General features: G+C 43.9%; 1 protein-coding gene across 1 annotated transcript in view; it reads right to left on the bottom strand.

Annotated features, from left to right (window-relative positions):
* nwd2 (NACHT and WD repeat domain containing 2) overlaps window positions 1-26144 on the bottom strand; it is a gene marked incomplete at its 5' end in the record, with an annotated part of 54895 nt that overhangs the window by 8992 nt on the left and 19759 nt on the right. Inside the window, 3 exons of the mRNA XM_080792720.1 lie at window positions 432-582; window positions 1986-2189; window positions 12884-13000. Coding sequence (XP_080648846.1) covers window positions 432-582; window positions 1986-2189; window positions 12884-13000 — 472 coding nt within the window. The remainder of the gene's footprint in view (window positions 1-431; window positions 583-1985; window positions 2190-12883; window positions 13001-26144) is intronic.

Raw genomic sequence — 26144 nt, 5'->3', positions numbered from 1 at the left:
CATTGGTTTTAATCTGTCAAACATCTTTAAAAAATAGCAGATCTACAAGCTCATAATGTACCACGCATGGTGAGCTTGTAGATCTGCTATTTTTGCTATTTTCTGACCTTGCTGAATCTCACCACAACTAATCGATTACAATTAACACATCTAATACGAACACAAAACCAAACCAAAACTCTGATGTAGGCTAAGCCTAACTGAGCTAGTGAACACATTTTTTAAAATGAACACCAACTGAACAGAAATTGCAAAAACGTAATAAAACTTTGAAATACAAGAGGAACATGGTGGAAGGAGGCAAGCAGCAGCAAAGGAATGAACTGAGAGGTGGTGTGTAGCTCGGCCATAGCCTTGGAACAAACCAGAGCAAAGGAATGAACTGAAAGGTGGTGTGTACTGTGTAGCTGGGCCATAGCCTTGGAACAAACCAGAGCAAAGGAACTTCTTGGCCTGAGGGCTCTGCATGGTGCCTTTCTCTTGGAGCTGCAGCACGGCCGTACGCAAAATCCTCTTGATCTCCTCCGACACGTTCCTCCAGGCCTTGTCGCTCTTGGTCTTGGCTGCACTGCTTGACTCCATCTGTGGAGTACAGACGACGGCACAGCCTGGCTTTTATAACTGCACTGTGTCACCACCAGCTAGACTGTACACGATAATAATGCTGTACAAATGGAACTGTACTGTACCGGAGTGAATTGTTGTGGTTTTCTCAAATATGATATTGTATGTTATGTTATTATATTAAAATCGTCTCTGGGGGGTGCACTTACTTTTCAGGATTTAAATTCAAAAATAGAAAAGTACAAGCTCGAAACGTGCCGCATAATGCTATTGTGTGACGCTGTATTATGATGAGTATGGACCGCTGAGCCACGGCCCAGGCCATATGGTAGTTTTTACTCTGAAAAGCCCCTCCCTTCCGTTCTCCCCCAAAACCGGGAGGCATAATCTTTCTTTCATTCTTACCTCACGCTGGTCACGCTAAAGTCTCTATAGAAGCGTTAATATTCCAAACGAGATGCATGCTGAAGTCAGAAATGAAGATGGAACATTGTCCTTTTGGTCAAAACCATAGAGAGTTCCCTAGATTAGGATTTGCGAGCCATTCTTTTGGATGAAGTGAACGGCAGTAAGCATGCGCGAAACCGCAAGGAGTACACTGCAGAAGGAGAGGCTAACCAATTTTCTTTCTTTTTTTTAATCTAAAGACGTGTATACATGTATACAAGGCATAGAAAGAATTAAGTACAGTACTTAAGTTAAATGTACTTAGTTACTTTCCACCACTGGTTGAAGGGCTAGCTGTGTGGAGACTTCGCTGACAGCTATAATGACACGCTGCCCATGCAACTCAAGTGGAACTGCACAGCGGGATTGCCATGTAGCTTTCACAGGACAAAGCAGGGGGTTGCATGCTTTTTATCTGCTCCATAAACCCTGACAGGAAAAGAAAGTGCTTCTAGACATACACAGCACTTAGATACCAAAAAAAGTACTGTGCAGACAGACCAAGTGTGACATTTACTAGATAGTTTACAAGTGCATTAAACATGTTCTTGGCGTGAAGACAGCAATGTAGGTGCAATACTGTAGCTGTCGCTGACGGGATAAAGCTCCACACAAACTACAAGCAAAGCATGTTTTGGTTTGCCTTGTGTATGTAGCCTATATGTACCTGTATGTGTTTGTACAGATCAGATCCAGAACACAACCCAATGAGTATACTTGTCCAAGTTGGCCTATTTAATAAATAATAATACTATATTCTTTCCCCATACTTTAGGGTATTTGTTTTTGTCACTGTATATTTGCACAAAATGTGAAAGTTGTCCTTTGCATACCGTACCCTAGCCTGGAATCTAGCCTGATTCGCTACGTTCGTCTTTTTCTCACTTTGTGCCGTGCTGCGACTGCAAGCTTGTACATTTGCTATTTTTGAACTTTTCATTTAGTAGAATCTTATAAGCCCTGACCTGGTTGTTGGAGTTCTGGTAGTTCTTGAGCATCTGTTCTTTGGGTTTGAGATAGTATGCAGGCGGCACAGAGTTCTCATCCCTGCAGTACCACTCCTCCAGGATGTGCGTGTCCAGACCCGCCTCCACCGCTGCGTCCAGGATCATCTCGAACTCTGCCGACTCCACCTCCCCTGGCACGCGGATGCTGCCGTACTTCTCTCCCACCAGACCCTAAAGGGTGCGTGTGGGGGTTTAGGGGGGGGGGGGGGAACACAAGAGAAAGGGCAGAAAAGAAGTCTATTCACCTTATCCTTAGAAGAAACTTGATAGGTAGGGCTACACCTATTGATTATTAAGGGACCAAGCCCGAAGGGCCTATTGTCTTTGCCCGGATTCTTCTGCCAAAATAGCTGCTCTGGCTTAACGTTGGTTAAGCCAGAGCGGTTTACAAACAATTTGGCAATATGGTAGAGAGACAAACGGTGAAGACATGAAAGCCCACGACCGTGTGTGTGTGTGTGTGTGTGGCTATTTTCAAATGGCTGATCATATAACGCAGGGGTGGGCAACTTTGACGATGGAGAGGGCCACTATATTTCCACACTCACTCCAGAGGGCCACACTGTAACAAAAAAATACATTGCATAGTTGTCCTTCCTGGACTACAATTCCCATAATGCTTTGGTTCAATGATCCTCCTTGTGGATAGAGGGAGGGCTGTTTTACTGAGACAACATGTAGTCCAGGAAGTAAGTGAGCTCAGTGTCCATGACATCATGGAGCCCGCATGGACACTTTGAAATACTGAAATATCTAAAAACACACATTGCCCACGTAAGAACCCCAGGAAAGTGTTTCTTGTCCCATGGCCCTTTTAAGCCTAATTTAATATTGGATATGCAAGCCGACCTACAAGCTCACACCATTCCGTCGAACTGGCACATAACGCGGCGCTTAGTCATCAGCGTCACAATCTGCAATCACTATCAAGCTGATCAAAGCCCCGATAACCATCTGTAATCTCCTCCAATAATCTTAGTCAGCAGTGAGCGCATGCACACTCATCCCGTCGGCCTGGTAATTATAGGCACGGCGCACAATTGGACCGGAAGCCTTTTCATCCGTCCATTATCTCCAGCTACATATTGTGTATAATATGGCCTCGCGGGCGGAAAAACCTCGCTTCCTTTCCCCCCCGCCGCTCCGGCACACATCTGTGCCTGCGAGTGACGGCCAATTCATCAGCGCCGCAACTCATCAGGGCCAATTACCAGCGCGCTTCCACAATGTGCACAATCAGGCACGTTTGTGTGTGTGTGTGTGTGTGTGTGTGTGTGTGCGTGTGTGCGTGCGTGCGTGCGAAGGGAGAGAAATGAGGGCAGAGCATCGCTTGGAAAATGTGCCGACGAAAGAAGGCCAGCTGATCCGTTCGTCACACATAGTAACTCTTCCCCCACACACACACACACACACACACACGCACACTTTTGCAGCTTTCCCTTGACTAGGGGGAGGGGACATCACATGCCAGATGACTGTAAGACCCCGCCAAGCGAGGAACACCATGCTGCTGCCTCGCCCAGGGCGATGACACTTCAGAGATGATCCACGTTGGACCCCTTGTTCGCGTGCGTTGCTCACAGCAGGGGGGTCACGGGAAGAAGGAAACCAAAATAAAACACCCAGCAGCATCCAATCAGAAATCACATGAGAGCATGTGGCTGAGTCCCTGGGGGCAAGCTGACCGTCTCTAATCTATTGGCTTCTCGTTTGGACTCGGCAGCGCAGATGGAATAACGAGTTGAAAGGGGCATAATCAGAAGGGAAAGTGTTGGTGTGTTGGCATCAATCAGTAGAGAGAGACATTTGGCAGTAGAGAGCCCAGATTTGGCACAAACAAGGGACTAAATTATTTTCGCTCCTATGTCACCAAAATGTGGAACGCCCTACCAACAGTCATTAAGACATGCGAATCCCTTGACTCCTTCAAAACCGCTCTCTGTATATATCTCCCCTCACTGTATAGGTTTCTTTTCCCTTTTTACCTCCTGTATGATGAATTCCTGTTCTGTTCTTTGTCTATATAGAAGTGTCTATTTGTACGTCTCTAAATGTTTTGATGAATTGAACATGGTGGACCCTCAAGTGTAATGCTTAATTGGGTCGTCCACTCACAGTTAACAGTCTTTGTATTGAGTTTGTGCTTGAAATGTACTGTAATTCTGCAAACTGTTAATAAATATTTCAATCAATCAATCAAAAAAAAGAGAGACAGAGAGAGTGCACGCAATACTAACTGTCGAAAAAGTCTCTGTCATGAACAGTGAGGGGATTCACGTTTCTACGGCTGTTGGTAGTGTGTTCCACATTTTAGTGGCATAGGAGCAACATTTATTTAACCCCTTGTTTGAGCCGAATCTGGGTTGAAGGTGGTTTGTTGAACTCCCTCTGGTGTTGTTATCGTGGACTTTGTTGACATTAAGGAAGTATTTTGGTAAGATGGGCATCTTAGTGATGTAGCGAATCTTGCAAAAAAACTCTGTTGTGTGTGTGCACACACGTAGAGATGCAAGCAGGCGCATGCACGGATTGCACACATGCACGCGCACACACACACACACACACACACGCACGCACGCACGCACACACACACACACACACACACACACACACACACACACGCATACACACACACACACACACACACACACACACACACATACACACACACACACACACACACACACACACACACAACCAGTCAGCTCTCCTGTGTTACGATAACCTCCTGTCACTTCCATCACATACTCTCCATCCATACACTCATACACTGCAAATTCCAGTTTCAGCCACACGCACGGACGCACACACACACACACACACACACACGCACACACGCACACACACACAAACGTTGCCCTCCCGCCACACTTTTCATCGCTGGAAGGGATTTTATACTCTGCGTAAGTGCACTTTGTCTGATGACTCAGGGTGCGAGAGACGGGGAAAGGTGATTGAGATATTGGACCCCGGCTATGAATCAACAAATCAATCACTCGCCCAGTCAGTCAATCTATGCAACACACACACAAAGCAGTTTAAGGTGGTTGCGTAAGCGCTGGCACTGCGAAAGGAGGCTGAAGTGAGCCCCAAATCTGTGGTCCTGAAGGGAAAAAAGTATCAACGTTTTACTTTCAGCTAAAGAAAGTGGCAGTCAAACTCTGTCCAGTCTACAATGTGATGGTTAGCCACTATTTTCATAATATGATCCGCAGTACGAGCCTGTAGATCTGATATTTTCACTATACTTGAAATGTTTTGACATTTTGTTTATATTTGTTTGGATATTTTTCATGCCAACTTATGACATACCAGCGTTAAAGTGGTTAATGTTTTTCAGTAGCCATTTCAAACCAGAACACCATGAATAATGCATTGCAGATAACGGAGCAGTGATGTGTTTGGTTGTGAGTTGTGACACTTCCTCATACCGGTAAATGTGTGGAGAACTGCATTTCCTTTCCTGGTATGAGTATTGAAGCACTGAGAAAACCGTTGCGCCTTTCTTCGTCCTTTTTTTCAAACTTGACTACAGGAGCGGTGGTCTCAAAAACATAGAGGAAAACTTGACAGAAAAAGACTCGCTCACCGTATAAAAAATGATGAAAACTCCTTAGACCGAGACTTAAGAAAATATTCTTTCTTCTTGCACTGATGACGGTCTTAGGACCGAAACGTTTGCTTTTTCAATTGCACTTTGAGCACAGAGCACTTGAGCATGATAAAATAAAGTCTCGGTTTTTCATTTTTTATACAGTGAGCAAGTCTTTTTCTGGTATGAGTATTAAAAGAAAATGAAACATAACAACAAGGCAATATCTTGGTTAACCCAATTAGGACTGAGACCAGATTCTTAGATGTCTTCTAAATCATGACAGTTTTCTGAAAAACCTGTTTCCATGTCAGTGACCCCCAGAATTATATGTAATTGGCTGCCGACCCCCATCTGAAAATATGTTGTTCCCCCCCCTCCCAGAAGCAAAGATATGAGCTAAAAACGTTACTGTGAAAGAATATATATTCAAAGATTCGTGACAGATTTTCAGCACTGAGTGCCGCGCTATGTGCTTGTAGATCTGCTATTTTTCAACATAACATAATGCTTAAAACACCAAAAGGGGTTTCCGTCATGAATGGGTTCAAATACATTATGGTTGAATATTTAAGCCCTAGAATATTGAAGTCTAGTTGAATATGGTCACATCACGCCTCATGTAGCTGTCTCCATAAGTCGATCTGACATAGAAGCTCTGTTGTTTCAGGCCTGAATATGGTCATTCATTTTTTGTTGACAAGGTTTGCTCATAGGGGGAGCTGTGGGCAAAAAGTATGTTGGCAATATAGTTCCAGGAAGTGAGGTACCAGGAACAGCTATAAAAGTACAGGAAGTGAGGCCGCCAGGGGTTCCATTTTAGGTAGTAAAAAGAGTGTTTTGGTGGTGGTTTGTCAAAGAGACTATTTTAAGGCCAATAGCCAAATACTAAACCATAATCAGAACCACTCAGTAGTTTGACCGAAGAACTTTTTGAAGGGGAAGAAAATAACTTTGTGAAGGGGAAGAAAGGAAGTTTGTTCGAACATTTCTGACAGTTTAAGCTCTGAATCAATTAGGAGCTAAAGCAACCTGCTGTGGACTCCTTACTTGAAGGTTGGGTGAGGAATTTATTCTTTCCCTTTATGAGCATTGCATTGTGTTTTTATGTGCTGACTTTATGGATTACTTGATTTTCTGAAAATGGAATGTATACAATTTTGGGTTTGATTACTTGTGGGATTACTTTTTTTGATACTTTCCTCATTGTCCTCATTATTAACGGGTCGCGCTGCTGCCTGCTGCATTATGTGCAAATTCGAAACAGGTGGTACGCAGGGATGTTCAGTGACTTCGACAAGTGCTTCCAAACTCCAATACTTGGAAAAATGACCTGCACAGAATTTCTTGACAGAAAGTAGCTCATAACATGTGGATTTATATGTGGTGCAACCACTTCCTTAAGTAGCTTTGTGTGTGCCTGCCTGGCTGGTTGCCTGGCTGGCTGGCTACCTGTGTCTGAGCACGGAAATTGCATTTGGTTGGTTTTCAAAACCAAGTGTCAGTGTTGTGCAGCCTAACACACACATACTGTACATATTAACTGTAGGTGGTACAGTACAGTACAGTACAGTACAGTACAGTACAGTACAGTACAGTACAGTACAGTACAGTACAGTACAGTACAGTACAGTACAGTAGGGACCCCCTGGGGACCCCCACATGGAGTTGCACCACTTTCTTCACACAGGTGTGATTTTATGAAACAAAAGCTTGGCAGATTGATAGAGGATAATTCAAGCTTGGCCTTGAGCTGCAATGTTGGTGAGTTTAACGTTGTTTAATACAAGCAGATCGCAAAAGCAAATTGGATGAATGGGGAGTCAATGGAGGGTATTGCAACTCTAGATTCATCCCATTATAAAAAAACTAGAGTTGCAAATAGCGGCTACAGTTTAGCCAACACTATCTCCAACAATACTGTGTGGCAAACTAACTATCCTCTTACACTCAACTCCCTATCATTTTTTCCGGGGGCAAACAACACAGTGAGAAGAGAAACAAAGAAGTCAAGCTGGAATGTGTGTTGGCTGAGGTCTGTGTAGCAACAATAAGCATGCGTCCTTGAGGCGTTGCGGCGAGAGCCGCGCGGTTTTGCATGACACGAAATTGAGACTGTTTTGAGAGGAGCGGGGAGGATGGGTTGGGGGGGGGGGGGGGTTGGAGTGGGGACAGCCGTGGCTCATTGTCATTCTTAATCTCCAGGTCAATGACACCATTGCCATGCCAACCCTCGCTATCGTCATGGAAACCGGCTTTTATTACTGCAGCTGACAGGTTAGAGATCTACTAGCCCCCCCCCCCCCACCCTAGCCCCCACCCCCCCCTCCTACAGGTGTGGTATTTGTCGTCGCTGTCAGGTGGAAACCATGTATGTCTAAAACTGATTATTTTCAGAAAATGTATCCACACTGGATCCAGTGTAGGTATTTTGTTTCACTCAGTCCAGTATTTATAAAACGCACTTTAAACACACTTTAACCACTTTCCAAATGTTTCAAAAAGAGCGAAAATAGCTTGTAGATCGCCCTTTTCCCCCCACTACTTTGCTTTACAACGAATTATAGGGCATTCATTTACAATACAAACACACAGAGCTGAAATATGTGCAGACTGCAGATACAAGGTTTCCGCACCGACAGCAACCGTGTGCATGTGAGTGTTTCTCTTCTCTTGCACTGTGACATGACTCATGAGTGTGTTAGTTAAGTAACCCTGTACTGCCACCTGCCTTGCATTCGTCCGTATCCTGTCAAGCTAAGCCCTGTGTGAGATTGCTTCCAGCTCCTAACAAACAAAGTGACACATCAAACGATATAGCTTGCCTTTCCATCTCCGTAATGCGCAAATATACAGGCTTAGGGGAAGTTTTAGGTTGTCAGTGGCACTTTAGTAGAAGTTTGTACTGAGTTTTCTTTGTAGTTCATTCATTGATTATAATTTTGGGATTATTATTGCTCAGCATTGACAAAATAATCACATCGCTGGTCAGAGACTCAGGGTTGGGGACGCGTGTGCGTGTGTGTGTGTGTGTGTGTGTGTGTGTGTGTGTGTGTGTGTGTGTGTGTGTGTGTGTGTGTGTGTGTACGTACGTGTGTGTGCCAAACGGAGTATTCAGTCTGGGGTTGTTATGAGTCCATGGAGATCCTCTGTGGCTGTAAGACATGCATCTACTCAAAGCTTCGCCATTATAATCTCTCTCTCTCTCTCTCTCTCTCTCTCTCGCCAGAGCAATGATATAACTGAGATGTTCACATTTCTCTGCATTGATTTTCTGATTGCGACCGTAGGGTCACAGTTACTATGAAAACCTGTATTTCCCGTCAGTCGTGTCACGTCACACCTCCATATATGGCCACGCCCCGTGAACACGTCGACGCCACATCACGCCTCATGACACACTCCATATATGGCGGTCTCCATATGTCGATCTGACATAGAAGCCCTGTTCTTTCAGGCCTGAAATCTTGAAAAAAAGGTCCATATTATGAGTATTCCCAGACGATGCCCTAATAAAATCCCTGTTATGCCCATATATGGAGATCCCAGATGTCATCAATATTAAGTCCATACATGGGAATGTCAATATACAGTATGGCCATAATTATTGTGACAGTCTCATGATAACCAGTGTGGTTGCTGTGACGTGAGTCACACTGGCAAATGACCCAAGTTGGTACAACACATGGATCTCCATATGTGGAGCTGACTCTATTGCGGAAATCCTCGAATGGCAACAAGCCGATCCGTTCCCATTGAAAACCAGACACATAGGCAGAATTATTTTGTATTAGTCAGTCAGGGGTGAGATTCTACAAGGTCAGAGAAATTGCCCCCCAAAAAACACAGATCCACAAGCTCCCAACGCATTGCGTCAAGTGGTTTGCTTTCAGATTAGTTGTAAAACCTCCTTTTTATTTTTGGTTCAGGTACAGGAACTGAAATCTTTGTCCAATTCTAGTTTCAGTTATTGCGTTAGTTTTATAATAATATGTGTTCAGGTACATACTGTACAACAGCAGCAGCTGCCCAATAAGGCTTGGTACTGTGCTCCAGACTTGTGTACTGTGAATACACATCTGTCCGTGTCCGTGTTTTCGTGTATCTCCCTGTGGAGGCTGAGGTTGGTTAAGGTTAAGGCGGTGAAATTGCATCGGCGAGGGAAATAAGCAAGGCAAGAGGGAATTAATGAAATCATCGGCACACACACGCACACGCACACGCACACAGGGGAAAGCCAGCTGGCCACATCGACCGGTCAGTGAGCCATAGCCTCCGCCATTCAGCTGGGTTGAGGATATTGCAGGATTCTTTCTTTTTTTACAATGCTCAAATCGTCCTATTACACAGTTTAAGAAGCTGTTGCCTAGCATGCTTGGATGCCGTTACACAGAGTGAAATCTAGGGCTGCCTGCTGCAACGCTCGCTTATTTCCTTAGATTGACAAGCTGACTACGCGTTGCAACGTGGCGCGTATGTGAGCCTGAAGCTCTGCTGGTTTTAACATGATTTACCGTGTCTTTCATTTCGTGTCAGTTCGCAACACGATCGACTTGACCTATCGTGGAAACTAAACGTGCTCTGAAAGCGGAACGTGGCCCACCCATCTGACCCACTAAACACAGATTTTCAACTGGGCCCTGATCCAGAAAAGGTTGATGAAAGCGCACTGCTTTAGTTCACCCCAGGTTCGACTGTGTTCAGACCATGCCAAGTTGACTTTAGCGCTGATAAGTTCAATTTAGCCCCGGCTCTGCTCGGGTCAGCCTAGCAGACATCGTTGGCAGACAGCCATCCCATCAGCCAGCGGGGCGCTGGAACACATACACACAGAGCGCAAGGACAGACACGCGTATTTCTAGACCTGAGAGGGCAGAGAGGGCAGAGCGCCATCGAGGTATAAGGTATAAGAACTGGAGAAACTGAGGACAATTTGCCATGTCTTCACAATTCAATTCAAAGGGCTTTATTGGCATAAGAAAACATACGTTTACATTGCCAAAGCAGAAAGAACAATACAACGATACAGCTATACAATCAGAACAAAAATGATGTACTTTGAAGGTCAGAATCTTCAATAGATCAACTTCTGTGTACCAAGATCACTTGATGCAGGTATAGTGCAGGAATATACACAATGATTAGTCTTTAGGGTGGTTGTGTTCCATTTGATATCCTTCTCCTATCACAGCAACTCACAAATCTTGCTGCTGTGTTTGCACATTGTTGTACTTCGCCCAGCAGATATGGGAGTTTTTTGTCATTGGTCATGTTTTAAAAATCTCCGTGTGTGGTTGTAATCTGTGGGAAGTATGTGTCTCTGATGTCTTGGTACAATGGACAGATGGTTAGGAAGTGTAGCTCGGTTTCCACTTCGTTTAGTGTGCAGTGGGTGCATAGTCTGTCTTCTCTCGGGATACAGGTCTGCCTATGACGGCCTTTCTCGATCGCGAGACTGTGCTCACTGAGTCTGTACCTAGTTAAGATTTTTCTTTGTTTTGGGTCGGTCACGGTGCTCAGGTATTCTGCCACTGTGTATTCTCTGTTCAGGGCCAGATAGCATTCTAGTTTACTTTACTGTCTTCACATGCAGGGGCAATCACAAAACTTCAGTTTATGTCCTCAGCGTTTTGGTCTTGCAACCTTTCTCAGGCTTGAGCAAGACCGAAACGTTGCTTCAATAAATGCTCTGAACCCAGCAAGTGGCAGCGTGCGGGTGTCTCTCCTTTCCACATTGTGTATATGCCTCGTCATCATCGCACCTGCTCCAAATTACCTACCGGGTGTGCGGAAGTCATCTCTCTATTAGTCTATGTCCTCACAAATACAGTAATACAAACTTGTGCCTGCGTGCGTATCATCTTTCTTGGTTGAAAGCAGCAGTTTACCCTGCATGTCATCATTCTTGAGCTCCACACTGAAAAGTACCAGTAGTTGCTGTTAGAAAGATAAAGTATAGGTGTGTGTGTGAGTGTGTGCGTGCGTGCATGCATGCACACAGATCTGTAAGGGGCCATTTGGTTATAGCAATCATTTAGCTCGTGAACCCCCCTTGGATCCACTTCAAGGACCCCCGGGGGTCCCCAGACCCCACTTTGAGAATCACGGCACCAATGCATTGCTATTACTGGTCGTGATCTTTCACCTCAATTACAATCCCTAGAAACAGTTCTGTTCCATCTGAATTATTTGCCATCAATCTCTCATCTTCTCTCTCTCTCTCTCTCTCTCTCTCTCTCTCTCTCTCTCTCTCTCTCTCTCTCTCTCTCTCTATCTCTCTCTCTCCCCTCAGTACCACCAAGGATTGGAATAATCTATAAACGGCTCAGTCAAAGTCACCGTAATAAAATATAACAAATTAACAATCAACCTCTCTGTCTAGGGTGAAGGTCTAAAAGTGATCTGTGCAAACCTGAACTTTCCCCAGGATGCCAACATCCTAAAGGCATCATGCGACAGAGAAGAATATACCGACACAGGTGCCCAGTTCGATCCCGGGCTCCCCCAGAGATGGTGTCGAAGTGTCCTTGAGCAAGACACTGAACCTAACTACTATAATTGCACCCAAAGTGCAGGCTGGTGCATGACACGCCCAAGCATCATCATATAGCGTGGGGACGAGGCAGAGAGGCCGCTTGGGAATCGGCTGGTTGCCTGTTCGATGCCCAGCTCCCCCTGAGTTACTGTGCCCTTGAGCAAGACGTAATGTAAGACAACCCGCGTCGTTGCTGTCCGTAGCCGTGATCAACACACAGAATGCAGCCTGTGCTGAATTTCTCCAACACGTCACAATTAGGGATGTCCCGATCATGTTATTTTGCTCCAGATCCGATTCCGATCATTTGATTCTGCCGATAACGATGTTCCCCGATCAGATATTTAGATTCATAATGTAGAACACGTTTATGCCATATCACAATAGTACAATATCCCAAATCGCAGACAAGAGAATATCCAGTCTAATATCATGATATGGATTTTGTGTGTGTGTGTGTGTGTGTGTGTGTGTGTGTGTGTGCGCGTGTGTGTGTGTGTGTGCTCCTGGCCATGACGTTAAATGGCCCCGTTGTAACTACCATCGTTAATGATATGGATATAACATTGGTGTGCGTGTGTGATCCTGGCCATGACGTTAAATGGCCCCATTGTAACTACCATCGTTAATGTGGATGAGTGAGTGGATGCATTTGCAACTTCTGTGTGTGTGTGTGTGTGTGTGTGTGTGTGTGTGTGCGTGTGTGTGTGTGTGTGTGTGTGCGTGCGTTGTACCTACAACAAAGCATGGCCCAGCTGAAGTCTTCAGACATTCTTCCAGAAGCTTCATCCTGAGACGCTGGAGCTCTGGACTGTCCCACTCCTCTGGATCTATTCCCCAGTACAGGTCCACCACCTGCGCACACACACAAACACACATATTTTGAGTACTTTTTCCACATATTACTTGCGCAAGCAGAGCGGGCAATTACTGTGGTCGGCTGCGTATGTATGGTACGTAATTATGTTCGAACGTAGGCCTGTCCTCTGTGATCCCTAATTGGCTGTTGATGGTGATAGTTATATAGTTAAAATGCTCCGTGTGAATGGCCCTCACTGTTACTATGTAAGATAATAATAATAATAATAATAATAATAATACATTTTTGTATAGCACCTTTCATGACATGAAATGCAGCTCAAAGTGATTTACAGAACAATGGAGAATAAAAGAAAAGCAAGGCAACGGCATTAAAAAACAAGCAGTAATGCAATACAGTGAGGACATGAATAACAAAAAAAATAAAAGATCAATTTGCTTTTAATTGATCTTTTATTTTTTTTGTTATTCATGTCCTCAACTATGTTGTAGAAGTTGGTCTTGAGCTGAGCTTTAAAAATGTCTACAGAGGCTGCCTGATGAAGGTACAGTGGGAGCTTGTTCCATGCCGACGGCCCGTAGAAGCAAAAAGCTGCTTCCCCGTATTTTTTAGTTGCCTTTTTTTTAGGCAAAGCGAGCAGTCCAGCAGTGGAAGACCTTAGGGGGCGGTCTGGGACATATTTAGGCAGGCAGTCATGTAGGTAGGAAGGTGCGAGACCATTGAGAGTAATTTTTTTTTTAAATCAATCCTAAAAACAACCGGAAGCCAGTGCAGTGATGCCAAAACTGGAGTAATAAGATGAGGTGTTTTGGTATAAGCTATATGAAAACCCTCATTTGTATTTTTTTATTTAACCACGTACTGTACCCTCATTCCCATCACAACATAATTAGAAAACAATGTTCGGAATCCAGTCATAAGATTTTATTACAACAATTTGACCACGACTGTGCGCTGAACACATTGATTGGTCAACAACAGCAATGGCCTCCCATCAAAGCATCCACGTCTGTCAACCGGAAAAACACCATACAATTTGCTTTGAATAGCTTGTATCATTCACTGTGACTTTTGTTGCCAGGCTTTTCTTTTGCCTTTTGCAACAACAGCAGATTTGTATTCCGTCCATTTTTATGCAGCCTTGTATTTCCAATATGCTGCTCTTGGCATGTTTCATGCGTGCGGCTTCGTCTCATCACAACACAACGCAGCACTTGGAGCGATGTGTGATCCGCTCGCTGAACACACTGCGTGGGATGTTTGTTAAAGGGATAGTTCACCATTTGTTAACTTAAGTTGTATGAAATACTTTCCATTTAATATAGTGGTTGCAACTGTATTAACTGATTGCCCGACTCCCGTGGTGGGAGTTCTGAGAGAATTGGATTTTTGACCTATTTCTAAAATATAAGCGCAAAAAAACATAGTTCCGTGTGACAGAGGGGACAAGAATTTACGAAAGTTGCACTATATGGTAGAAATAGGTCAACAATACAAATGACGGGGGACACGTTGGCACAGTCGGTAGTGCTGTCGCCTCACAGCTAGAAGGTCCTCGGTTCAATTCCCGCTGTGGGCATGTTCTCTCCTCTGCGTCATCAGTGCCCATACCCGAGGCGGGGTTGGCGAAAGGGCCTTTCTGTGTGGATTGTGGAGTTTGCATATTCACCCGTGTCCCCATAGGGTAGGTAGCCTCACAAAAGAACATGCAGTATAATCCTGGTCTCTAAACTACCTCCCCCTGGGCAGCCGCGGTGCCTGATGGAGGGGAAAGGAACTGGTTGGAATAACGTGTTCCTTCCACACGCTACGTCTGGCTGGGGAAACTCCCCTCTGTCAGGTGATGTTTGTGTTTACACAAACACTCGAAACTGGACATTCATTGTCAACGGCATTCAATGTTTGTTAGGACAATGTTTGTGTTAAACCTCGCACATATGGGGCGGCAGTGGGTCAGGGGTAGAGTGACCGGATGGAAACCGCAAGGTTCCCAGTTTGAATCCGGGCTTCCCCAGAGTTGGTGTCGAAGTGTCCTTGAGCAAGACTCTGAACTGAACTGAATGTTGTGTGAATGTGTGTGTGAATGGGTGAATGTAATGCACAATCTCTGTAAGGCGCCTTGGATAAAGGTGCTATATAAATGCACCATTTACCATACTATAAGAGAGGCTAGCGCCCCTCAAGAATCTATTCATATTTTGTCAATTAATTTATACGAGTCTTGTCTTTACATTGTAACCAGTAAGATGCCTGAGGGCGAGAAGCGCACGTGCACACATCCGTGTCGTTGACGGCAGACTGCTGGGCAAGCGCTGGCGCTTTGGCATGCGGGGTCAGATCAACATGGAATACTGTACTGGCCATATAAGGAGCATGTCTTTAGTGTACAGGGTTTGATGAGGTCAGATCAACATATGGAATGTCAGAACAGGTCAGCTCTATGGAGATCTAAGGGTGGTAGCGGGGACATTCTCTTGAGTGTACAGGGGCCTGTTAGTTTTTGCCGGCTGCCGGGCGCAGCTGCACTAATAACTTTTGGGCAGGCCCGTCTAGAGTTTGAATGCCTAAATTGTAAATTGTAAATTGTAATGGGAAGGTATCAGTTAAAAGGGAGACATCGATGGGGAAGGACCAACATGGCATGTCAAAACCTGTTCTGACATTCCATAATATGGGCTTAATTGCAACAGCAGATCACATTTACTATGATATCAGATGTCATAGTGATGTCACGAGACCTGGGCACCATTATGGGGGCTTTCCCATGTATGGGGATTTTGAGTGATACATGCACTGACAGGAATTGCACGTTTTCATAGTAAATGCGACCTTCAGTCACAATGAGGTGTCTTCACTAGTCCACAAATTATTGCCATCTGAAAAAAGTGACTGTCATGTAAATACATGTAAAAAGGAGTGCACAGCCTTTTGCTTTGTGGACACAAAATGGCCATTATCTCTGGATGGCAGTCTTTAAGGGCCTCCAGGGAGCTCTAAAGAACTGGCGGGGAATTTTTCTGAATATAAGCGTTGGAGTGCCAAGCAGATGAGGCAGATTTTACTAAGTTGCCCTGAAAAGCCCACGCCTTCCATTCCCCCCCCCCCCAAAAAAAACCGGGAGGTGAAATCTTCCATTACTACCTTTTGCTCTACTAAATCTGATCTCTAAAGACGCTCTCTTTAGAAGCGTTACTATTCTAAACAAGATGCATGATGAAGTCAGAAATGAGCACAGAACGGTTATATAATTAAAAAATACCTAAAGACGTGTCCACAAGGCCCGGGGGCCTCCGACGGGTGTAATTATGAAGACGTATACGTGTGGACACGTCCTGGGCATCATAAGTGTTAAGCATTGCGTCTTGTGTCTACTGATCAGCTGAGTTTCGGTTGCCATTCGGTTGCCATTTGTGTTTTGGCAAAGTAAAAGTTAAATGTTACTGAGATTGCTCGCTTTGTGCGCTTCCCTTTTTTCCTATTACAGAGGCAGTTCTCCAGAATAGCCTGGTGTTCACATGGCAGCAAACTGCATGCGGAGAAGAATCCCCACCACCTGGGGCGAGTGCAAGCTGCTCGTTAACTGCCTTTGGGCGCAGCTTAAAGCTCTCTCTGAACCACGCAGAGGTGGAAAAAGTACTCGCATGTTGTACTTAAGTATCAATTCTGCAGTGTAGAAATACTCTGTTATAAGTGAAAGTCTCATGGAGATCTAAATTTACTTGAGTAAAATATAGCTTATATATAGTGCAGGACAAAGGAACGCCCAGTAAGCTTGTCAGATAGTATCCGTACCGTATACTGAGCTGTTGTTTTCCAAACAATTAAGTCTATTGAGCGCCTATTTATATGTATTTATTTATTCATAGGCCTCAGCTGTCTGAACACAACAGTGTGTTATTATGGGACTGTCGGTTGATGAATCGTGATAATAAATTATCATCGGTGGTCCAACGGTTATGGTGGTTAATAGGGCCGCATCTACCCTCCTGTGTGTGTGTGTGTGTGTGTGTGTGTGTGTGTGTGTATATCATGGTGAATGAGATAGAGACAGAGAGAGAGATACAGGGAGAGTGAGTGTTTTCAGAATGGTAATCAGCTCCAGGGTGTGCTGTAGTCTTCATTAAACTCTGCGTGTGGCCTTCGCCACTGTGATGATCAAGTTGTAATCATGTACGTACGTCCATCCATGCAAATCAACCAATTACGTGCAAGTATTCTGTTCCGTTGGAGGTCCGTTAAACAACGGCCTCCCTCAGCCTCTCTCCCGTGGTAACGGCATCCTCTGTACAACGGACCACACTGGAAACAAGCCCCTCTTGGCTTTTTTTGTGTCATCATCCTTTTAGCAGAGCTTTCTTGCCCGTGCTGCCGTACTGTTATCAAACATGTTAATAAAGTATGCAATCAATCAGTCCTGTTCTGTTCCGTACCGTCTGGTAGTTGAGTGGATTAACCACGTAAACCTATTCTGCGAGGGACAAACATTTAACGACAACAGCTGATCTACAACCTCGCAACGAGTTGCAATGTGACACGTTGTGAGCGTGTACATTTGGTGTCGAGTAGAGGGGAAAAGGGAGGGGGGGGCTGGTAGGTATATAGCCCAGAGGGACTGTGTTTTAAGTGGTTAAATCCAGTGCTGAAGTGGATTGCTAGTTATGTTGTGTGCCTGTGATGGGTGGTGACTCACTGGAGTGAGGTGTAATAAGGTAGAGCTGGCAGGGGAGAGGCCATAGTGATTTGGCAACACCATCGGGTGGATACCATGTATGTCCAAAACCGTTCCTTTTTTAATTATTATTTTAGTTAAAAATAGTTAAAAAAAGGATAGCCATTTTACAGTCTCTTTCCTTGTAGATCGTAATCACTTCTATGTGAGCTTCTTGCACGATGAATCAAGTAGGGCGTTAATTTATGGACAAAATAAACGTGGAGAAGCTGTACGAGGTTGGTACCCGACAGCGACGAACAGCGTGGACTGCTGTCTATTTCCTTCAAGCGCCGCTGCCCGCCAGAGGAGCTTGCTCCAAATGACTTTATTCCTCGCACGGGGACTGACTGGCGCATCCGCAGAGCGGCGCCCGGAACGCTCTGACAACGCTCTGACAGCGCTGAAAGGGTGCTTCCCTTTTGACAGGCCGGACAAAGCACTCGACCCCGCTGCTTGAGCCCATAAGATGCTCCCGGTCAAATGTTACTCGGTGAAAGTTGCCCTTTCAAATTTAGTAGTTTTGTAGAATTAATAAAATCACACCTGTGTAAAGTGAGGGGCGCTAATATATGAAAGTCTAACTCATGTCGATTAGGTGATGTAATGGTGATTGCACAAACACTCAAAGCTGGCCATTCATTGTCAATGGCATTCAATGTTAATTGACCGTTTTGGGCGGGAACCCCTTTTGGTGTTTTAAACATTATGTTATAATTTAGCTATTGAAAAAAATCGCAAAAGTTGTGAAAAGGGGGCCGCAAATCTTTGAATATATATTTCAGAGCAAACATTTTTACTAAAATATTGGCTTCTGGGGGGGTCCCTGGAACTACATATTTTAAGATGGGGGTCCGTGGCCCAATAGAGATAATTCTGGGGGTCCTTGACATGAAAAAGGTTGAGCACCACTGAGCACCACATCTTTTCAGAAAGATGTTAGGATTTAGAAGCATTTTTTCAGTACTGATTAGTAAATGCACTTCGTCCACCAGTGCAGGCTGGTGGCTAGTTGTCGGTAGCATGCAGCAGGGTGCCTGGAACTAAGCCTGCGCTCACCTGCGCTCACTGGCCTGATTGTAATGGACCTGCAGGGAAACGGCGAGCAGCAGCTGGATGTACTGTAGCTGTGGCGACTGCGAGTGATGACAATCACTGGTTCCTAACTTCCTACATACTGTACAGGCTAGCTGTGAGACCTGGACATATAGGCCTACAGTAAAGCAGTGGTTCTCCAACTTTGTCAAGTCAAGGACCCATAAGTTAATATTATGTTGTGCGGCGTGCCCCCATCTGAACATGTTTGCGCCAGGGACCCCCAGATGAGAGAAAAAAAAATATATATATATCAGATGTAACAAACTCACAGCTCTCAGTGAATAGCAAACGTGTGAATGCATAAAGTTGTTGCTGATTGTACCAATGCAGAAAAGAAAATATGTAAGTCAGAGTTTCAGATGACAGTAAGACTAGGCTATACTAGCTGTCAAGCGTTGTTCTTCATAACTGAGTTTCCACTCCCTCTTGGCTTTAACGTCATTAACCAAGAACGATGAGCCAAACAGTATCACCTCGCCAAAACTCCCACTCGGCCGCGCATCTGCCTTCATAAGCTTCCATCACGTCGGCCCTATCGTTGCCAAATTGTCGCTCGGCACATCAATCACTGTGTATCAGTGTCGCTATAATCGACTTCCTAGGAGCGCACTTGACTCCCGCAACGGTGCGCCGCCATGACGTAATGGACTTTCTATTTGTTCTGATTAGCGTGAAGCAGGCCAGCTCCATGGCACATGTTACTGGGGATCGGAACGGAAGGGAATGAAGAGAAATTAGACCCCCACCCTCCATATAATGAGGTTTCCACAGTGGTTTCTGGGTGGTGGGGTCAGTCAGGGTGGGGTTGACTGAGAGGATGCTTTGTAATTAAATGCTAAATGAAGACATAAGTCTGATCTACTCGCTGCAAGGCAGGGCGACTGTGTATGTGGGGCGGGGTGTGTGTGTGTGTGTGTGTGTGTGTGTGAGGGGGGGGGGGTGGAGTGTGTGGGGGGCGTGCTGATTTAATTTGGCGCTGTTGTTGAGAGGGACACACCACTGGAGGAGACGTGACCGCCGTGTGGCTGATTTTGGGGTGGGCCTGTCACGATGAATACACGATCGCCTAAATCACAATTATTTGAGCTAATTCCATAGGCCGGGTTTTCCAAACAAGTGTTTGTGTCGCACGTACAGTATAGTGGGCAGCACACAGAAGCCTGTCTGCTGCCCAATTGGCTGCATGGGCCTTTGGCCTTTTTGGGGAAACACAACAACATAGACTTAGAATACCTAGATAGAGCACAGCCTTACGTGTCATAAGGCCTCCTGCATGAATTAATTTAGAAGCAAGCCCGTTTTTCCTAAAGCCTTTTTAAATATATAAATGTTGTAATTAAATAAATATTTTTATCTCAGCATCATCTAGAGAATTTCAGCCATCTGCCATATGTTTTATATATCTTTTTTAGAATTCTTTGATTACCCCGTGACAGCCCATTTAGGAAAATTCGACTAATATAACTCCATGTGTTGTCATTTTGCTGCTGTTTTGACCACGGCCAAAAGAACAGATCTACAAGCTGTCGACAGCTATTACATGGCACAGTGTATTAATGGAGTAGGCTAATTATTTTTTTGGAAAGGCGTGACACATTCCGCAAGTATGAACCACCCGAATCTTTGTTTAATTTCGAAATCCATCACCACACTCTGAATTGAACACACAACAGCACCAACCAAGTCCTCCACATCCCCAAAATAAATCTAGGCTATATTATATTAATTTGTGCCATATACTCAGGCAATCCTCAACCGACTGTTATAATTCCAAGTGGTCTGTACTCCGTGAAGTGTATATTTTCATTTTTTATATGCCTTTATCAAACGATATGGAGAGAGATGGTAAGCCCCCCTGTTAGCCATGCAGCCTATATTTCATGCACTGAGCGGTGGTGTGCTTGTTAGGCCTACTCTCTCTCAATTTGGGATTTTCCCAGCGGTTAATTTCACTGATGTGTACAACCTTCATTTCAAAACTGAGCACATGTATTTTTGATCTACTGCAAATAGGGCCTGGTTCCCGAGCACGGAATGTGCTCAGCTGATTGGCTGAGCAACGGAATGTGATGTATGATGACAAGAGCAACTGGGACCTAAAGAGACCGTAATAATGCCAGCCCTAGGAGAGAGGAGAACCGCAGGTCTGATTTCGGGTAGAATTGTCCAGCATATGATTTTAGTTTATCCTCTCCGTCTTTTTTCTTTTTTTACACCGACTGCCCGCCTTGTGCCTCCTCACCCTCAGCACGTCCCCGTCCCCCCCATTCCTCCCTCCTGATGTGGAGGCGCTGGGTGGGTGGTGCTGCCTGCGTAAGAGGCGAAGCAGCTTGTGCTATAAGCTGCTTTCTTGTGTCCTTGGAAGGCATTTAGCCATGGCAGGTCAAACGCAGAAGAAGCCCCCGTCTATTTATTGAACGTTAGGCTATTAAAGAGTTTGGGATTATGCCCAGGATGCCGAGGAAGAAAGTATGTGTGCAACCAGGCAGGAAACAACCACCGATATAATCACCATCCGGCTGAAACAACATCGATAAAAAAGAAAATGTCCACATATAGAAACATTTGTTTTAATAATAAGACCAGGGAATGTTTATAGAGAAGGTTGCTACGTTTTGAACGCTTAATGAATGAAGCCTACATATTGCTACACGGAAGTAATTCGTTAATTTATCTTTTTCTTTTTTTACTTATAGCTCAGGGATTGGGTAACTTTTGACGATGGAGAGGGCCACTATAGTTCCAAACTCACTCCAGAGGGCCACAGTGCATATTACTATCGTAGCTAAAATAGCCAATCTACAAGCTCAAAACGCGTCGCAGTGTACTGCGTTTTGAGCTTGTAGATCAGATATTTTTGCTATTTTCTGCATATCATTTCAAATGGGGGGCTAGTTAGTGTCAATTTGGGGGTCCTTGACATGAAAAAGTTTGGGAACCACTGGCCTATGCACAGCCACACCAGAACATGCTCTCGCTCATGCACCCCCCCAGCCTCCAATACACACATATTGGACAGGACCTTTCTCCACACTGCTGTCCTGGTTGTGGGACAGCAGTTAGTGAAAAGGTTAGTGAAAAACTAGGCAGTCACTGGGGATTGCGATTAATTAATTCCGCAGTCAAGTTATCTTACTTCAAACAAATAAAAAAACAAAACAATGAAAAGCATCTTCATGCTTACTTTGTTTTAGGTTTCATATTTCTACACTAGCCCACAGTAGCCCCAAATGTCTACCTCCCTACACTGACCGGGGCCACGGATTAATGACTGTGAATTATGGATGCCGGGGTAAGATCACATAGAGCACTGGGGAAATCTACCACGGTCTGACACTTTGGGGCAATTATGCTTGAAGCTTTGGAGACATTGCAGCTGCCCTGTGTTTCAGTAAGGTTAAGGGCCAGACATGGGGTCAGGAGAAGACATGGTTTACTTGGCATCGTAATTAGACAGTAGCATGGGGAGAAGGGAGTAGGTCCTTGTTTAAAGGTCCAAGGGAGACCTTGAATGCCTTCATATTTAAATGCATTTAAAAAGCAAAGTTGTCTCTTATTTTTCGATGTTCCTCTCTAAAAATATGTTCTTGCTTTCAACAATACACATTTTCTTTTAGATGCAGATAATTTCAAACCATCTTTCACTCGAGACTATACTATAGACTATACCTTCCTGGGTTCTCTTTGGAGCCGATGTGCGGAATGGACAAGAGGATTAATGCAATGTAGGCCAGATCAAACTACAATGACTTGAGTCCTCTTCATTACCAGTTAACAAACACCAGCCCAATGGAAATTAAATTGAAAATGTCATGACAGAAATGTCGCTGCAAGTGGCAATTAGTGTGGTCCATTTACAGAATGCAAATAGGAATGAATCTGCCATGTACAAAATTAAATGATGACAAAAATACAAGTAAATCAGTCTTACGGCAATTGACTTATGGAGATTTAAAGGGCGTAAAGGGGACAAGGACATGTAGATGCCGAGATCCAAATATGTGTATCAAAGGGATACATACAGATGGACAGACAGACACAGAGACAACGGATACAACGGGTATTGCATAACCGGGAGATACGTTTTAGGGCAATAACAATCCCAAATGTGGTGCACCGGAACCACCTAACTTTTATGTTCATGTCGGTGTATTTGATCTGTTCAGTGGGAAGGGAAAACTGTTCTCGAACTTTTAAAGTATAGCCTCGGGTATAGTCTGTATTTTTATATTTTCTTGCCATCCCTGAATGAGCGTGGCAAGCAACCGTGCGAGGAAGCTTTCCGTATGCTTTCCTCGGTGAGCCAAATTAATTCCATGGCTGCAAATAGAAGGGAGGATTGGGTATACCAATGCTTCATCTTAAGACTGTGAGGAAGTGAGTAGTTCTCCCACCTACAGCTAGAGCCTAGGAATTAGTTTCATCTTTTTTTTCACTGGGTGACTGTGGTATCCCGCTAAGCCAGTTGGCACGCAGAGGATATGTCTCGTCTCCGTTTCCCATCACAAAGTTGCAGGGAACGGCGGTGTAACACCTGTGGTCTCAAACAGGATGTCGAAATGACTCGGCAAACGAGAAAAAAATAAATACAGACAAAGGAAGGGAGGAGGAAGAATGAGAAATAAATGAGAACCAATTAATGACAACATGGTAAGCCGAGATAAAAGAGACAAATAAGCCCCAGGCCATACTTTTACTATGCTTAGAGTTATACCTTTCATCCAACATCAGTAAAACCGAAGGAGCTGAATGTTTTATTGTAGTAAACTAGGCCATGCCGATGTGTAACATCAACCTCTTCTCTCCTCATCATCCCCTCCAACCCTGCTGTCTGTTCTCTATAGTGTTTGATCTCAGCAATCGGCATGTGTGCAACGTTGTTCAGAGCCTTGCAAACACACACCTGCACGTCGCTACGGAGATCAAATGCAAGTACTGCACGAAAACCAGAAAACGTCGTCAAACCAACAGGGATAAGGGAGAGAAAAAAGGAAAATCTGCTGAATAATAAAGAATCAGGATAAAGGAATGCTTTTGAAGCATTTAGCTTGATATATTTTTGCAGCGAATTGGGTTTTTTCTTCTGAGAAGAAAGTACAACTATAATTCTATTATGATAAGCAATACTTCTAATGTGGCCACGTTCTGCAAGAACAGTTTTCATCAGACTTCCTACCGGCATAATAATTCACTATAAGAGGCTTTCTTTCCGCTTCCTCTGATCTAGTGGAGCTAGTACTGTAAGCACAGTAACTATAATAGGATGCTGCAAAATAATAATTTCTCACACCAGCCAAATCTGCATACGTAGCTGAGAGAGACGCTTTCTCAATGTAACAACTAGAACGCGTAGTCTATATTCGGGTGGGGGGACATTCTGGAGGAAAACAAAGTACACCATCATATAGATTCTTCTGTGGTGGATAGATTTGCATTATAGGGTTGCCTTACCCTCTGTACTTTTCAGATCTCCTTTCCACTGTAATCCACTCAGGACCATAGGGGGGGTGTGTGTGTGTGTGTGTGTGTGTGTTTGTGTGTGTGTGTGTGTGTGTGTGTGTGTGTGTGTGTGTGTGCGCGCGTGCGTGCATCCGTGCGTGTGCACAGCCCTAAGGCAGCCTCTGTAGACATTTTTAAAGCACAGCTCAAGACCCACTTCTACACCCTTGCTTTTAATTGATCTTTATTTTTTGTTATAACAATTAGCACAATATGTAGAATTATGTTTTGTCTATTGTTTTTCTCAACCTATGCATATTCTTCATTCCTGTTGAAGAAATCGCAGATTTATGCCTTTGCTTTTATGAAATATCATCATCATTAGGGCTTTTTTTGCATTCTATAGCTAGTTTGAACAATTCAACAGTGGTGGAAAATAACGAAGTACAATTACTTCGTTACTGTACTTAAGTACAAGTTTGGAGAATTTGTACTTTTATTGACTACTTTTCTTTTGCTGTATTTTTACTTTTACTTCGTTACATTTACAAGGAAAAAATCGTACTTTTAATGCGCTATATTTAAAATCGGACACCTCGTTACTCGCTACAAATTAAATAATAAAATCTTATATTTGTCTTACTGGAGGAATGCGCAGTTGAGAATTGAACAGGGCTGCTCCACTCTCAGATAATAGGGGGGCGGAGTTGTGTTCTGCTGCCTGGCCTGCTTTGAAGACGGCAAGACGCACACACTGTGTTTTTGTCACACGCATTCAACATGGATGACCGAGACACAGTCTTAGCAGAAGGATTTTTTATTTTTGTCCTTGCCTTATGCCTTAATATTTAGCGGAAAACCAACCAATAAGTCCCCTATCCGACACAAATTAACTAATCTTTCTCAGCCGTCACTGGAGCACGCATCTAGCTACTGCATGATCATGCACGCTGACAGACAGCAGACACTGTCCCAACTCCTAAAACAAACACTGAGGGAACTTGTTGTTGTACACACATAATGTGCCACGAAAAATAGCTTCTAATAGCTTAGTTGGTTATTATCGCTTCGAGGAGGTACGTGTCCATAATATCGCCACGAACGGCCAACAAAAGACATCTCTCTTCCACAGTGAATGAAGAGCAGTGATGCCTAATTTATTCTTCGCCGTACAAAGTGTTCCGTGCTGAAAATAGCTGATATACAAGCTCACAACTCGTCGCGTCCGGACACGTTGTGAGCTTGTAGATCAGCCAACCCCAGCATGCGGAGATGCAGGCTCTGAGAACGTTCAGAAACTTTTGCCTTCACAATAAAAGCATGCAAAAGCCCATATAGAGAAGGAAAAATAATTCGTGGCATTTCACATTGCAAAAGAGCAATTTTTGTAAAATGTAAAAAATATATAAAAATTTAAGCAAAAAAAGAACTATAATAGTTCATTTTTCAAACTATGAACTTTAGTTCAAAATTTGGAATGATGAACTATGAACGGAACTAGTTCATTTTAAAAATCAACAACTGTGAACTGAACTATAGTTCCTAAAAAAAAGAACTTTCCCAACACGATGTATGCTGTTGGGGGTTCTGTATTTTCAGTATTTGTATGCTATTTAATTTTTTGGAATAAAGCCACTTTTGACAGGATGACAATTTTGGAAATTCATTTCTTTGTATTCATTTTGAAAATAATTTTGTATTTTGTACTTTGTACTTGTACTTTGTAATTTTTACTTTTATACTTAAGTACATTTTACGCCGGGTAAATTTTTGTACTTAAGTACATTTTATTTGAGGTACTTTTATACTTTTACTTAAGTAACTTTCTTAATGGGCACTTTGTACTTTTACTTAAGTAATTTTCAAGTAGAGAATCAGTACTTCTACTTAAGTAAAATATTTTTGTACTTTTTCCACCACTGCAATTCAAACAC

The sequence above is a fragment of the Protomyctophum bolini genome, assembly GCF_963924005.1.
Source record: "Protomyctophum bolini genome assembly, chromosome: 20".
Lineage (NCBI taxonomy): Eukaryota > Metazoa > Chordata > Actinopteri > Myctophiformes > Myctophidae > Protomyctophum > Protomyctophum bolini.
Note: the sequence above shows the minus strand (reverse complement) of the source record. Positions and strands in the feature narration are given on the sequence as shown.